A 16710-nucleotide genomic window follows, 5' to 3' on the forward strand; every position below is an offset into this window, starting at 1 on the left:
CTTCGCACAACTCGATACTGCATAGTGGCCGCACATTTCTCCTGCAACTTCTTCATCCTACCTCAACTAGGGCACAACAGTTTCTCTTCTCGATCTCTCCTGTTGTTTGTTGCTCATTCTCTATGTTGGTTTGAATAAAGAGTAATACAACTCTTAAGTCGTAACCGAAGGGGCGCTTATCCTGCGTGTCTATTCAATTAATTGCTATTATTATTATTATTATTATTATTATAATTATTATTACACAAATCATGAGGGATTTGTTTGAGATATCTTAGAAAACCTTTGATTTGGTTTATTTCATTCATATTTTATGTTTTTTTTTTATTAAGAATTATTTCCTTTTCTAATTTAAAATAAATATATTTGGTGACTGTAAACGAGGGATGATTTTTCTCTCTATACATACCCTATTTGTGAAAAATAGAAGAAACAATTTTCCTCCCCGAGTAATTTCTACATGGCATCAGAGCCAAGCTCCCGACCTGCCTGAATTGCTTCCTGCCATCCTTTTAATGCTTGGCCTCCTCCCATAATCGGATGAAGTGCTCATTGCCGGGGTCAGAAAACACTCCAGCACTGAACTTTCTTTCAGAACTGTCGGCCTCCCTCCCTGCTTGTGTCGATGTCTCCTTCTAGACGTAGATGTTGTGGCCAAAAACAGAGGCACTATTTTTTCCCTTTCAGCCGCAAGTTGAAGTTAGAAGTTGTCTGAGAGTTTTTCTTGCCAACAGAGATCAACCGTTCTCTCTAGTGTAAATCATATTCAATCTCTAGTGTAAATGGATTTCTCTCTCTAGTAGAAATCAACAAACCTCTATAAATCCACCTGACTTGCTCCTAAACAAACCTCTAAAGTTCGCCTAGATTGTTCTTATTGGAAGAATTCCTCCGATAGTTGTTGGATCACCGCCCAACTAAACCAGAACTTCCTCTGCTAGAACCAGACTTTCTTTCCCAAAGCCACAATTCTTCTTTCTGCCAACCAAATCCTTCCTTCAATCATATCCTTCCCAGTCAAAACATCCTACTACCAGATCCTTCCCCGCCGGAACTTACTTCTATTGTCAACTAAGGTCGTGAATCCTTCATGCAGTCAAACCCTTCCTACAGTTAGCCCTTCCCAGCTGGATCTCCTTCCTGCAAAAGCCAACCCACTACCATAGTTGAGAGATTCTCGAACCTCGGATGGTTTAAGTAGGGTTTGAGTACCTCTCCTCCTTCTGAAACAGACTCAGAAGATGGAGAAGAAGATGGTGAAGAGGCAGATTCCAGTTTTGAATTGGAGCAACAGTCGCTGCCTCCTCCCCAAGAAGCTGTAAATGCCGAGGGGAAGAAAAATGTAACCCTCCTCTGAAGAAACACCTCTTGGATTCCCTGTCTCTCTATTCCTTTGCCTCCATCGCCAGAATCTTCTTGCAACAGTAATAGCAGCACTGACGACAATGAAGAATCCCTAAGATTTCTCTGACACCATCTTCGACGCATTAAATTTGTCTCCTCTCATACATTAGAGAGTTAGGGTTGTTGCGTCTTCTCCACGTGCGCATGCGAGAAGGCAAAGCTCTGCATTCCAATCTTCTCTCGACACATGGAAGTGCATCTCTTTCGTTCGAATCTTCTTGTCTTTTTTTGTTCACCTCCTCATCAGCATGTTCCCCGTCGCTACTACACCCAGCGGCCTCCGCCAGTCTTCTAATTGACTCGGCAACACACAACGACCTCTTCTTTGTTAGCAATCTTGCGTAAAGGCGGAAGGATCTTGTAATAGGCCCTCGATGCAAACTCTCTTCCTCTGATAGACCCTCCTAAGTCCTCTGCAACAACAGCAACTACTGGAATCTTTCGTACAACCACCTGTCTTCTTGTAGGCTCTTCTCCGAAGTTTTTCGCTACAGCAGACCCTCGATCGGAGCTTTTCCCTGCAATGGGCCCTCCTTTGGAGTTTCTCCCTACAATCATCAATGCTAGAACACTTCCTTCACGCCGCAAAAGTCCATGTAGGTCCTCCTCTGTTCTCCTTGTCCACTAGAGCTCTCCCTATAGCTGGAATCCTGCTTTTGCAGACCATCATCTACCGGAATCCTTTCAGCCAACCTGCAGGCCTTCCTTTAGAGCTCATCTTCTTCATTGCACTGAAATTCTCCCTGCAAGATCTCCTCTGTTCAAACTTTGTCGTCGGAATCTTCATAGCAGCAAATCCTCCTCCATCAGAAACTATTCCCTTCAGGCAGTTTCGTAGCTCTTCCTTACAACAAAAATTCTCTCTACTGCAGACCCCTTTGAAACTCTCCTTAAAGCCAGAAGGGTCCCTATTGCAGGCCCTCCTCCAAAATTCTCCCCGCAACAAATTTTTATGTTGTAGGCCCATCCGTCAAAACTTCTCCCTGTTGCAGGCCCTTTCTTGGTTTTTTCCTGCAGCTGTTCTTTCTTTTCCTTGTAACTTCCCATAGATTATTAAGTTGGCTTTTAGCACTAATAATTGTCATCATATTGTAAAGTAGAAACCCTTGGGGTTGATAATTAAGTGCGGGATGAAGATTATAAAAAAGTATAGGATGAAGACTTTAAGTTCTACTTTGGATATAATTTAGGGCAGCACACCAACCTCGAGATACACAAAAGTAGTGGAGTTGAGAAAAGTGATTGGCAGTGCTGAAATGTACCAAAACTCTTCCTTTCAACAACTTCTCATAATTCAATACCAAGCTTGGTCTCTACAATATCTACGACCCAGCTTGAGGGCAGTGTGGAAATCTGAGAAGAACTAGTTTTTCACATATATATCTTTCTCACGTGGGTCAGCCACCACATCCAAATCTTGGAAGATTTGTTTGGACATCTAAGGAAACCTTTGTTTTGGTTTATTCCTTTCATATTTTACATTTTTCTATTTTTATTTAGAATTATTTCCTTTTATAATTTAGGTGAGATAAGTTTGTAAAAAATGAGGGATTGATTTCTCTCTATATATATATACCCTATTTGTGAATACCAGAAGCAATTTTCCTCCGCAAGTTATTTTTGCAGCTATAAATATGGAACAAGATTACTAATATTTTTTTACTTCATGTGATTACTAAGCGATTAGTATTTTCATAGGTAGAAATCATCAAAAGTAGCCTCAAATTCTATTGTATAAATAAAAGTACAAGATTCTTAATTAAATACACAAAAACTCAAATCATTCTCCGCTCTTTATCTCTCATACCCTTTCTTTGTTCGGCACCACTGCCATCAACTAATGTCCTCTTGTGCCATTGAGAACAAAAATAACCATCAGCACTCACAGCAGCAGCAGCAGCCACTACAAGCAACAGACCACACCTGTGGCACTATAAATTTAGGATTGAGGGTGCAGCTATGGCATGGCACCACTGAAGCAGCTGTTACTGTGCAAGCTGCATCTCCCAAGTGATGTAGCCGCTGCAATAATAGCAAATTAACCAAGGCCTCGGCAAAATAAATCAAAATGAAGAATGACCATGACTGATTTAGTGTTATTTCACTCACAGAATTCAAAAGAACGAAAATTATCACCAAATGTAGGACTTAAAAAAGACCGGGGAAGGATATCAATATTTGAAGCCAGATAAAGATGACTATAATACCATGCTAGTTTTCCGAATTAAATCAATGAGCCATCATTCAAAATCACATCTTTGAACCTAAGTTCTTCTCTTGATCACATCAGAGCAGTTTAATAGTTCAACTATGGAAATGGAAAATGCTTTTGTCGGTTCTCCCATCTAAGTTCTGCATACTTGATTTCAGGTCTAACTGTTTAAGCAACAATCTGCCCATGGCTCATAGCAATTACTTAAGCTGGACATATAGATAAATCCTTCTAATACAGTCAAAAGTAGCGTCCAATCATGATTTGAAGCACAGACAATATACAGAGCTGCTTTTCACAATGTAATTATTTAATGCAAACATATGAAAAAGGATAGAGAACAGCCAAGAACGAAAATCCAGATTACGATAATAAATTAACTAACACAAACCTGAAATAATCTTCCGGGGAAAAGGTATCATACATCTCCGCAAAATTAGTCGCAATTCGAACAGAATCCTTCAAAGCCCTTCCTTCCACCTACACTAATTATAGAATACATGGACAAAAGTTGTATTTTTTGGCATGAAACAACTGTTATCTGTTTATTCAGATAGCAGTCACAGAACATAAAGCTATGCTTGTAAAGCAAATGCTTCGTACCGATTTCATCGCTTGTGGAAGTGTTTTCTTCAAAATTGCTTCAATTACAGCATGCTGCATATTATGCCTGCCCACGTAATTTATCAATATGTTCTCTGGAACTTTCTTCCCAGGACGAAACCCAGGAACCTAAAGACAATTCATAATCAATGTACATGCAATTATACATCTATAATAAAAAAAACTTACAGCTGGAGCAGAACCATGAAGTTTTGTGCATAAAGCACATAGAGAATTAATGAAAGTTAATTTTTTTTTGTCATTCATCATCACCAACACACTTCGATCATCAAAATTCTTTATGGTCAAAATCTTCTGTAAAGCATAAATCTAACATTATAAAACATTATTGAACAATAACAAATTTTTATAGCTGGCTATCATTCAACCTAATTATTGGTGTAACCTTTTGATTCATAGGAAAAACTGAAACAAAAAAGAGGAGCTTCAAATGAGCTGAGAAGACGGCTTAACTCAAATAAATAATCTTCAACTTGTAGTATAGACACAAGCAAGCCTCCAAACATATGAGATGCACTTAACTGCCTTGTAGCATATAATTTCAAAAGCAATACACATGTTGTGTCACCAAAAAACTCATAAGAAAATATCCAATTCTAAGATAATTATGAATCTGCAGAAAAAATGAAAGGTGTTTTCCAATTATGTTTTATTTCTTCAGTTACAGCACATTGATATAATACCAGTCTGTTGCATTTCATTACTAGATGGCCAAACTACCAGAACCTTAGTTCTGAAGAACAAAATATTCGCTTAAAAAATTTGGCTCACACATTTTCTTAACACTGATCTGTTAAACCTCAAACCTTAATATCACGCGACCAGCTGTCATGGCTTTGAGACTACGCAACTTCAAACAGAATGAGCAAACAATTCATTTGCAAACTAGTGATATTAGATGGGCATATCATTCAAGCTTGATGAATGATAATTGTTGTGTATTTCATGAAATGCGGAACAGTGATAGAAAAAGGCTATAAGAAGTGTGTTGTTAATTTGCACATGATTTTTGAAGGGGCAAAAAGTTGTTCTGAGCTATGTTTTGCAGACCCCTTAATTATATATATTGTCAAGTTATAATTATAGGTTGTTGAGTTGGACTTTAGTCAGATGATTATATCAGAGTTGCATGGTTGAAGCCAGAAAGATAATTTTAATGGTTATTTTCCCTGTTTAAAGCCTGTTTATTACTATTTACTTTGAACAACAACAATACTTCATTTGAAGATTTAACTCACGCACCCCCAACCTAGAACATATCAAAAATTTGCCACAAGCTATGATAAGAAATACAGTTTTGCATCTCTTTCCAACCAGATCTGCCAAGAAAGAGCGATAATGTGGGCAATGAAGTTCTTGGAAAAGCTGAATTCACCCCCAAATTACGCCCAGAAGCTGTTACCAAATGTACAATGAGCTTCTATTAACATAAATTTCCGTAGAATAACAGTACATGTGATATTCTAATGAAACCAAAAAGTGAAGGGAACACAATCACCGCTTGATTAAAAACAACAAAATGGAGATCATTTTGTTACTAATGGAGGTTCAAAGCCCTTATTTTCTTTAGACATTTTACAAACTTCTAGACATTCAAACAAGACATTAAGATAAGTACATCTTACTTTTAAATGCAAATGTCTATGCTTTCACAGTATTTTTGCTAATGTCAACTATGAACGATCATAATTAATCTTTCTCGAAAATCATAATTGATCTTTGCAGGCCAAGAAATTTGTTCAATTTGCAAATAAGCGGGTTGGCATCATTTTTTATGCATCAAGCACATACGATCCCCACTTCCTTTGACTCAATCCAGAGTCGCTCTGAAACCAAGTTTCCACTAGTATTGGAGAATGAGGTCATCGCTGCAGTGCTGAGTTTTGCAACTCCACAGCCAAAGCTCTCAGTTTATCATCGCATCTTTGAACATGCTCTAACACTACAACAAGCACCTAAGCACATTACTCTTTATATTTGGGAGCATTTACTTCACATTTGTAACATCAAAGAACTTATATCAAGCGCCTAGGTGCTTTAATCTCTGTGTTGAGCTAAATATGGCATAAGGTGACTGGCACCATCTTCTCTATCAACTACATCTAGCCATAGCTAAGTGTAGCACCGCAACACTCACAATAGTGCCACCACCAGTTTCAGAAATTCTTAATGATATCATATTTTCCAAAAAGGACAGGTGCATGGGCATAGCTGAGCTTGCCCACTTTAATGGCAGGGATAAGCTACCAGTTTTGGGCCTCCTCCAAAGGGAAGTACACCATAAGCCAAAGAGGTTTCTGCTATGAAACTTACTTAGCTCGGCTTGGCTTGGCTGAAGATACTTGAGCTAAAGAGGCTTGAGGGGGCCATGGTTGGTTTTTGAGGGTTGAAGTTTGGAACTTTTTTGAGCTTCCTGAGCTGAGGTGAAGGAGATGAAGAAAAGGAGAAGGAAGATATAAATTTCGGTTCTCACTCTTCTTAGAAGCCATCACGTGAAAGAGGAAGCTTCGCGTGCCTTTCTCCATCAACTCAAAACATCTCACTATGAAGAGCAGCATGTCAGAAACCGACCTTAACCCCACATACATGAGTGTCTCCCTTTTCTCCATCTTTCTTTCCTTCCTAGAGCCCTTGAGCTTGCTGAAGAAACTTAGGCTCTGTTTGGCGCGGCTTCCTCTGCGCGGTGCGGCGGGAGGCCGTGATTTGGTTTTGTTTGGCACGGCGTTTCGCTAGCGACCGCGAGTGAGATCCCGCGGCCCTCGTTACCGCTCCACTTTTTACTCTCGTACCCCTAATTTCTCCTTCGTTTGTTCTCCCCCCGCACCCCGCAGAGTGTGACCTTTTGCTGACCAAACTGTAGTTCCGAAGATCTTCTCCTTCCAGTATAATTATTCTCAACCAATATTTTCCTTTAGAAATCTCTCGTTTATTGTGGATTTGCCCGGTGAAGTTTTTCTTGTGTTTATTTGATTTTGGTGGTCGATTTGTGTTGGTCGGTTTGGTGGTTGTTTCTTATCCTTTATCTCTGTTTGAGAATGTTCATGCAAAGCAAAATACAAATGATATGCTTAGCCCTTGGATCCATAAGATATCTCTAGCTCATCGTTTTTTTTTTAGGATGCTGATGCAAACAGCATTTTCTTTCAAAAAGTCGGATGAAGTCTATGCTTCAATAACATACAGGGACCCATAAATGAGGTAATCAAGTAGATAGCCTCTGAATAATGTGTTTCAAGCCATTCTACGCATATATATTGTTACCTCTATGGGGCATATGGCCAGAAAATTATGTATGATAGGGCAACAGAACTTGGTTGCCACCATTGTGATTCTCACTTCTATGAAGAATCAGCAGTTCTTGTATGTTAGAGCATGCTCAAGCAAACCGAATTGTAAAATGTTATGCTTAGAGAAGTTCTTTTTTTTTTTCAATGACACACACACCCATAATTAGGCAGTAAAGTAGATAGCCTCCGCATAATTTGATCCATGCCATTTTATGCTTATATATTGATACCCCTTCGGGAAATAAAGTAGGAAGATTGTTTATGGTAGGGCAACAGAACTTTTTTGCCACCATTCTTATTGACACTTCAGCTATTCTTGTTATGCTTAGAGAATCTTCTCTTTTCAATTACACACACACACATAAATGAGGCAGTCAAGTAGATTGCCTTTGAACAATTTGTTCCATGCCAAGCTATGCTTATATACTGATACCACTCCGGGGCATATACTAACAAAATTGTGAATGATAGGGCAACAGAACTTGGTTGCCACCATTCTTATCCCCACTGCTATGAAACATTGGTAGTTGATGTCATGCTTAACCATGCTCATGCAAATTGAATTGCAAAATGTTATGCTTTGAGAAGTTATTCTAACAGCAATGGTGGCAATAAAATAGATATTCTGAATAATTTGTTCCATGACAAAGTATGCTTAGATCCTCATACTTCATTGGGGCATGTATTATGAAAGGGCAACAGAACTTCATTGCCTTCATTGTGATTCTTACTCACATGAAACATCTGTACTTCTTCTCTAATTTATTCACACGCACGCACCCATTTGTGAGGCAGTAAAACAGATAGCCTCTGAATAATTTTTAGTGCATATTTTCATTTATAGGTTTAAAGTACCAATGTGCTATGTAAATATGTCAGTTTAGGTGTGAGATATGTAAATACAAGTGCCGGTTCCCAAGTCCTGGGTGCAAAAAATGAAGGTTTGCATTAACTAATCAACAACCACATAAATATTTTGTAAAAAAACTATAGCATGAATCTTTTAAATCATTGTGTCAATGTTGGGGGTGTCCCCTGGAAGTGATAGCGAATTAATAGCATCATTGGAGAACAGTTTAAGAGGAGACATTCATTGCCTTCACATTAAAGACAATATCATTATTAGTTTACTTCTAATTTCATTAGTTTTTTTTTTCTTTTTCTTAGTACTTTTGATATTCACTGCTAAGTGAGTGGTGTATTTGTACTTCTGTTATGTTTTGAAACAAATTTCTACTTCTGAAATAACAAATATGTCATTGTCATAGTTCTGTTTTAAACAACTTCACTAAACAGGGACCGAATGGTCAATTTTTCAGAAACAGTTGTTCCACAGTTATTTTCACTCAGCTGCAACAAACAAGCAGCCGGCTTCGCCGCAGCAACTTACCCGCAGTAGCTTTCTGGGGCAGCGCAGCTACAGCTACGCCAAACAGAGACTTAAGCATAGATATGAGTGCATAGATTGTAGGAAACCCATCTCACGTCCATTGCATTCCCTGTGATATCCAGAAAAATAGGATCTCACTGCACCATGGCATTGCTTGAAGCAGCGCCATGACACCAACCTTTTTGCAATCATAATGTCTTGACGTTGAATGATGCAACGTTATGGAACCATCTTCTACTTTGGCTCTTTCAATCTAACCAAGCCCACATGTGGCAGTGGGTTTAAGTTCGTGTTTTTTTTTGCCAACAACTTAGAGAAACACCCAGCAACTTAGAGAAACCACTCCCGGTTATCAGATTTACTTGTTGGAGTCCAATAGTCTCGATTTGGTCAGACGTCTCTTGGATTTGCAACCATTGCACTCGGTATGAGTTTGACGGCTATAGATCTCACCCACCTAACCTAACCCAAGTGAGATGAATAGAATATACACTCAAGTCCCACCGTTGAGCGGAAAGAATTTATAAGAACACAAAAAAAAGCATTTTTAGTTCTAGGGCATTTGGACACTAGCTCGCACATCATGGCATGTAGCCAGTATTTGGATTAGATGTCAGTATTGGTGACATAAGGCTCAGAACAATGGCGATGCATGTAGCAACATCGTGGGCCTTCGCGCCTTGGCACTGCCTTTGTCAACATCATGGCGCTCCTATACTCTAACTCTATTACAAACTTTCAAATATTCTTAGATTAATTTATATAAAGTTTAATCGACATACATATTAATTTTTTTAGAATACAAATGAAATGATTTATAGTACGTTTGCATGTGCATGATTGAGTTCATCCCTTTATAATACTGGTGGGGGAAAGCTAAGATATGTGTGCACGTAAATGAAGAAAGATAGTGATATTAATATACCTTCATTGGTACAAGTTTAAATGGTACTCCTGTGACGGTTGTATACAAATCAAAAAGATATTAATATGTAAATGATACTGTAAGACATAGTTAATGTTTAGAATCACCTTGAATGAGCATATTAGATCGTACAAATTAGTGTTGTTTAATGATCCGATTTAGATCCAAACTGGGTCGGCTTGAAATTGGTTTGAATGGATTGAGTGTGGCTCGAAATCGGCTCGTGACTTGTTATATTATATTCGAGCCAGCTCAGTTTGAAATTGAATTGAGCTCGATTCGACTCAAAATCAAAATGAGCAGACTTAAATTGAATTATTTTGATCCATTTCCGCTCAAAATTGGCTCGATCTAGCTCGAAATGAAACCAGTTGGCTTAAATTTGAGTTATTTGATCTATTTCCAGCCCGAAATAGGCTTGAAATCAGCTCATGACTTGTTATATTCAAATTTATTCAACATTATATAATATATATATATATATATTAAAAAAATAATACTTTGAGTCGATATCAAGCTAGTTCGATCCGATCCGCGTATGACTTGAAGTTGGCTCGAAAAAAATTCAATTCAAAGTTTCGGCTTATAGCTTGACTTATTTATTTCAATCTGATCTCGATCCGAGCTAAAATTTGAATCGATTTTTGAGTGATTAATGATCCTCGAGCTAAATTTGTAGCCCTGATACTAACTTTCAAATGTTCTTAGATTAATTTAATTAAATTTTAATCAACATGCATATTAATTTTTTTAATTATGTTACTATAATTTACGAGTATGAGTATTCACTGACTATAGTTAGCTCACTATTATTTCAAACAAACATTTAAGGTTTAACTATTTGCTTAAAATATGAATAATAAAAGAGAAAATAGTTATAACAGACGCAAACAATAAGAAATAGGGAAAATTTAATTGTATTAATTAAATTTACTATCGTTAGCTGTTATTTCATTTCAGTTAGAGTATAAATTGTTGGTTATAAAAAACTTAATTTCTACCATCTGACAGTTTATTCTTGTTTTGGTTAATTCTAAATCACATAACAAAAGTAGTATCAAAGAAAGGTTTCGGATGAAATAATACATTTTTTTATGAAGAAACCAATAGTATAATTACAAGACAATTATATAATAATAAAATTAAAAGTTTAATTTAACACTAACTAAATTATATTGTTAATTCACACAAATGGATCCACTTGAGATTATAGAAGAGAGAAGTCTGGTTAGAAATGAAGAAGTATCACCTGCTATAAATGTGAACACGAATGCCCTGACCCAAATGACAGCAGCAATGACACAGTTAATTAAGAAGTCCAGACCACAGCTTGGTGGGAATAATACAATTATTGTGGATAAGTATTTAAAGAAATTTCAAGATATATGTTCACCTTTGTTCAAGGGAATTGAAGATCCAATTGAAACAAAGAATTAGTTGATGATGATAGAAAATATTCTAGATAGCATGACATGTCTTGATAAAAGAATAGTGTCGTTAGCTACAATTATGCCGAATGAAGAAGCTGAAAGATGATGTCATGGGCAGTCAAAACAATCTACGAAATACACCCAACATGATGGTAAGTTGGGAGGATTTTGTGAAGCTTTTCAGAAAATGGTTTGTACCCCTATCCACTCAAAAACAAATGCAAGATAAGTTCATCAAGTTAGTGCAAGGAGAGAAGACAATTGTGCAATATGAAGCAGAGGTCACAATATTGACGAGATATGCAACATAATTGATAGCTACTGCAGAAGAAAAATACTATAGATTCCTTTCTTGATTAAAGAATTCAATCAAAAAATCTTTGGTGACATTGGGGATTGATGATTATCAGTATTAATAGAGCAAGCTAAAAGAGTGGAGATCGATTATCAGTTTATTAAGAAATGTAAGGAGAGAGATGCACACGAGGAATAGTATCAATAAAGGAGAGTGTGTGGATCAATCAGAGGGATCCATTAGGAAGAAGCCCAGGTTCAATTCTGATAAATTCAGTAATAGTGTTTCTCAAAGTATTGTAATCACTTGTGTGTCAAAAGTGAAAAACAACAAAGAGGTGAATGTTTGATGGGCTCTCATACATGTTACTGGTGTCGTCGGGCTGGTCACATAGCTAGATATTGCCCTTCACTTAGCCAGAAAATCTCAGAAAGACAGATATCAGTTGGAGCTTCTTCACAAAAGGCTGCAAGTGGATAGAGAATGATAGAGTCTACAGCTTCAGCTCCTACTCAAGCTCAACCATTACATGTTCAACCCGAGTTTATTCCCTTACTAATAAAGAGCCTGAAAAATTTGTAGTTGACGTTGATGCTAATATGGATTGGTGAGTGTTATGTTTTATTATATGTTATAAGGGTGTCATTCTAGTGTATTTCTTCTGTAAAGGATGTGTGTGTTTTTTTTTGTTATATTACTTTTTTAAGATGTGCAGTTATCCTTATTATGTTATATTGTTTTTGTTGATGGGAGAAGTTAGTTGAGTTATCTTGTGTTAAACATTTGTTTTATTGTATCAACTTTTCAACTTAATGAATGAGATAGAGAACTTTTATTAATAATAATAACAATAATAAATTTTATAGATAGTTCATTTGTTACCTATAATAAGAAGAGGATTGTGAGAGACTTATAAATTTTGAACATAATCTTATGAGGGGAGTTTGTAATAACCAAATAAAAATAATAATAATAAATATACAATTTAATGTATGCAAGTTTTTTTTAATTTATATACAATCGCCACAGAAGCGCCTTTTAAACTTATACCGATGAAGGTATATCAATATCAATATTTTTTTTCATTTACATGCACAGGTACAATTTTCATCTGCTAGTATCATGAAGAGGTGAACTTAATCATAGTCAATCATGCACACCCGAACATGCCATAAATCATTTCATTAGCTATATATTCCAATATGTTTCTTTTATAATATGTGTATGTAATAAATAAGCATAATTATGCAAATCATTCATAAATTATCAATTTGAATAATAAAATATAATAATCATATTCTACTAACAGTACCAATGTATAATGTCGTTCTAATGCGAGTGATTTAGATGAAATGCATTATTGTTACCATAATTTAAAAGTAAAAATTCTTACATTGCTCAATTAGCTTAAAATCCAATCTTTTCATTCCGACTTCACCTCCTTTAGCTTGACATCTAAAAAAAAAGTTTATAATAACTAATTATATGCTTAGTTGAAGTTTTTTATGCTTATGTCTATGTTTAATCCTAAAATCCCCTTACTATTATTTTTTTAATTAATTTCATTTACTTAATTAATGATTATGATAATTTTTATTTATTTATATTTAACAATTCTTTAATTTCTATACTTAATGAGTTTATTTATTTTTATAATAATTATTATTAAAATATATAAATAAATCTTACCTCTCAACTTTCGATTAATCCCTCGACGCACCCAATCACGCTCCTGACTTCACACCAAACTGTAGAATCGTAAAGGAAGATGTGACGAGCGAAGGTCTGCTCGACCATTTATGTTTAGAATCACCTTGAATGATCATATTAGATAGTAAAAACATTCAAATGTTCTTAGATTAATTTACATAAAGTTTAATTGGAATGTATCTTTTTTTTTATTATAGTTTAGAAGAATGAATATTTAATGGCTATGGTTAACTCACTATTATTTTAAACTAATATTTCAAATTTAACTAATCTATTAAATGATAACAATAGAAGAGAAAATGTTTATAATAGACGTGGACAATGAAAATTTTAATTTAATTTCTTTAGTAGTACTTTCATTTCAATTAGGTTATAAATTCTTAGTTATAGAAAAATTAATTTCCACTGCCTAACCGTCTATTCCCGCCTTGGTTAAGATTTTTATATGTGACATTGTGAAATGTTGTTTGTGTTGAACACACATTTTATGTTTGCCTTCTAACATGTTGATTGGATGTGGTGTCAACATTAGATTAAGACTATATATGTGATATTCTATAAAGAATCATGCACATAGAAAAGTAGCCAAATGTAAAAATAAGTACTAATATTTTTTTTGCAAATGTTTTCTAGCTTAGCCCTCTCACAGGGCACAATTCATTGTAAGTTGCATCATTTATCTATTGTGCATATTGGCCTTTGTTTTTGTATGTTTAATGTCTCATATCTTAACTTCAAAATATTACTTTTATATAAATTTTAGGTCAGATTGTACATATGGGGAGCTCGACCACTTTCGTTTCCTTTCTTACCGGATGAAATTATAAAGCTCGGCTAGAGCCGGCCGTTATATAATCTATTGTAATATGTGTTTAATTATATATTGAGTGTTGTTTCATGTGCTTTATTAATCTATCCTATTTGTTTGGGTTCATGCACATGTTTAGGTGCATAAGATAAAATTATCATTTTTAAAAAGTTTTAAACATTTGTAAAAAAACTCTAATTGATAGAGAAAATATTAAAGATTTTTATTGTTGTGAATTTTCATGGTGTAATCGATTTTAAGAAAAATTATATTTTTGGATTCTTCTTTGTGACTGAGAATCCATAGGTCACAATTTTTACTTCCTGTACGCATCATAAAAGAGAATGCAGGCCTGCATTAAACTAAAGTTGGCTCACATACAAGTTATAGCCTTACATAAGCATATTACTAAAGCATCCACATTGGAAATGGATAATAATGCACCATACTATTTTCTTAAAATATCAGCTTCTCACCCAAATGATTGATCACATGATTTATAATCACTTAGATGGTTGTTTAGAAGGTACGAGGAATTCAATGATTATCCTGAACCTGATAAAATTATAAACCAAGCTGAATAGTCTCTCTTGTGGTCAAGCTATTTTCTCCTCTTTTCTTTCTATAGACATCTCATCATCTTCTAAAAGAAATTATTCCTCATCCTTTCTACTAGATTAAGTCATAAGTTTTCAGTTCGCGTTTCCTTGGCTTAGTTCATAAAGTTTCCTAGAACAACGCAATTTTGTGGACCGTTGATAAAGAATTCTTGATTGCATTGGGCCTACTACCTCTGCAACTAAATAGATTTGAAATCTGATAACCAAAAATAATGGATCGATAAAATCTTGACCGGATTATGCCCACCAACTTTAAAATTTCTAACCTATCCTTGGACCCTATTTTCAGCCGATTTGGAGTCCTTTGATATATAATTTGTGTTGTTTCACAGTCCCTCATGTCATGCGAAGGGTAACCACCCATAAGGGTATGATGATTCACCAGCTATCCCATAGCCCAATTAGGCTTTGAGACATAAGGTATCGCGTATTGAAACAGCACAAACTGCAAGATCATTTCATCTTATACTCCTCAAGATATTTAGGAATACAAGCAAATTTTTTTTTAATCGCGTCATTTGGGCATCCTTCAAATTATAATTAATCAAAGGACCATGCTATTTTGTGTGAGCTTATGTACCCAGAATAAAAATTAATTTTGATTCTCTGATTATATGTGAAGGGCCTTCATAAGTCACTTTTTGGAGATTTGGTCTGATTTTCTCGGGCCTCCGTTCCTTATCTTATAAGGCTACCCTATGAAAATCCTCCACACCTTTTTGTTTTGTTCATTTTCTTACTATTTTCCTCTCTCTTTCGCTCTTTTCTATTTCCTCTCTCTTTCTCTCTTTTCTATTGCGATTGAGATCCTTATCATAATGTGATGTGATGATTTTAATAAAGAGACTCCTTAAGAGGGAATATATAGAAGGATTATTAGAATTTAACAAAAAGGGGGCAAACAAAGCATCATACAAAGTAAGAGGGAATATATAGAAAGATTATTAGAATTTAACAAAAAGGGGGCAAACAAAGCATCATACAAAGCATCATACAAAGCATCACAAGTTCATTATTTATTCGTATTTATTTTCCATCACATTATATTTCAAAATAAAGGCAAAGGTTATTGTTGCTGGAGAGTGATGTTCTAGATTCAACTTATGCAAAGAAAGGCAGAGGCAGAGATAGACCTAGAAAGACTTGAGCTTATTGTATAAAAAATGATTTTAATTTATTAGAACTAAATGAAAATATGACAATAAATGAGAAGCAATGGAGAAAAAGGATTAATTTAGCCCACCCAACATAGTGGGATTAAGGTTTTGTTGTTGTTGTTGTATATTTCAAAACAAAGCTAGTAAATAATTCATAGAATAAAAAATGCATGTTAGTCATTTTAATAAGTCATCACACGTGGCGTAAAAGAATGAGTAAGAAAATTAATTAAGACAAATATATGTGAAGTTCTAACATAGCATGCGATAGTATCATGCTCAGCGATATCTACAAAACATAAACATGTTAAATCATGAGAAGGTATGAACTTGATGCCGAACATTATACCTTTGCTTGCTTAGAAATTTCATGTAAAACCTTGTTGTAACTCTGCTTGCAGATGGTTGGAGGAACTTCTATGCTTAATTGAATCTGTAATATGAAAAATAGTTTATATAAAAGCTAATTTTAAAAAAATAATAAATAAATAAATAAACCGAAATGTTTCAATATAGGCCTCATTATATGATATAAGAAACAAAATATAGCTTCATACTCTACCCAATCCCTTGAAATAATTAACACAAAAGAATTGCTAAAAAAAGAAATGAAGAAAGTAATTTAGTTGTAATATGTTAGTTTACTGTGGCCATTTCACCTTTGGTGAGGATCCTTAGTCTTCTCCATAGCATACTCTGGTATGTTAAGGTGTAGAATCTTTCATATTGTCAAATTTTGAGATAATTATTGCAAGGAACGAGACTTGAAAATCTCCCTTTTTTTCCCGTTTGTCGACAACAGGTATGGGCCAATGGGCGAGATAAAAGTGGTCCATGGCATGACATAA

At 35.3% G+C, this 16710-nt stretch overlaps 1 protein-coding gene across 1 annotated transcript in view; it reads right to left on the reverse strand.

The window, feature by feature from the left end:
- LOC110029932 (trigger factor-like protein TIG, Chloroplastic) overlaps positions 1–16301 on the reverse strand; it is a gene marked incomplete at its 5' end in the record, with an annotated part of 51412 nt that extends 35111 nt beyond the window's left edge. Inside the window, 3 exons of the mRNA XM_020732431.1 lie at positions 4008–4096; positions 4220–4348; positions 16212–16301. Of these exons, the coding sequence (XP_020588090.1) occupies positions 4008–4096; positions 4220–4348; positions 16212–16301 (308 nt within the window). The remainder of the gene's footprint in view (positions 1–4007; positions 4097–4219; positions 4349–16211) is intronic.
- Positions 16302–16710: the final 409 nt, after the last annotated feature.

This window comes from Phalaenopsis equestris, unplaced genomic scaffold (assembly GCF_001263595.1).
Source record: "Phalaenopsis equestris unplaced genomic scaffold, ASM126359v1 Scaffold000610, whole genome shotgun sequence".
In the NCBI taxonomy this organism is placed as follows: Eukaryota; Viridiplantae; Streptophyta; class Magnoliopsida; order Asparagales; family Orchidaceae; genus Phalaenopsis; species Phalaenopsis equestris.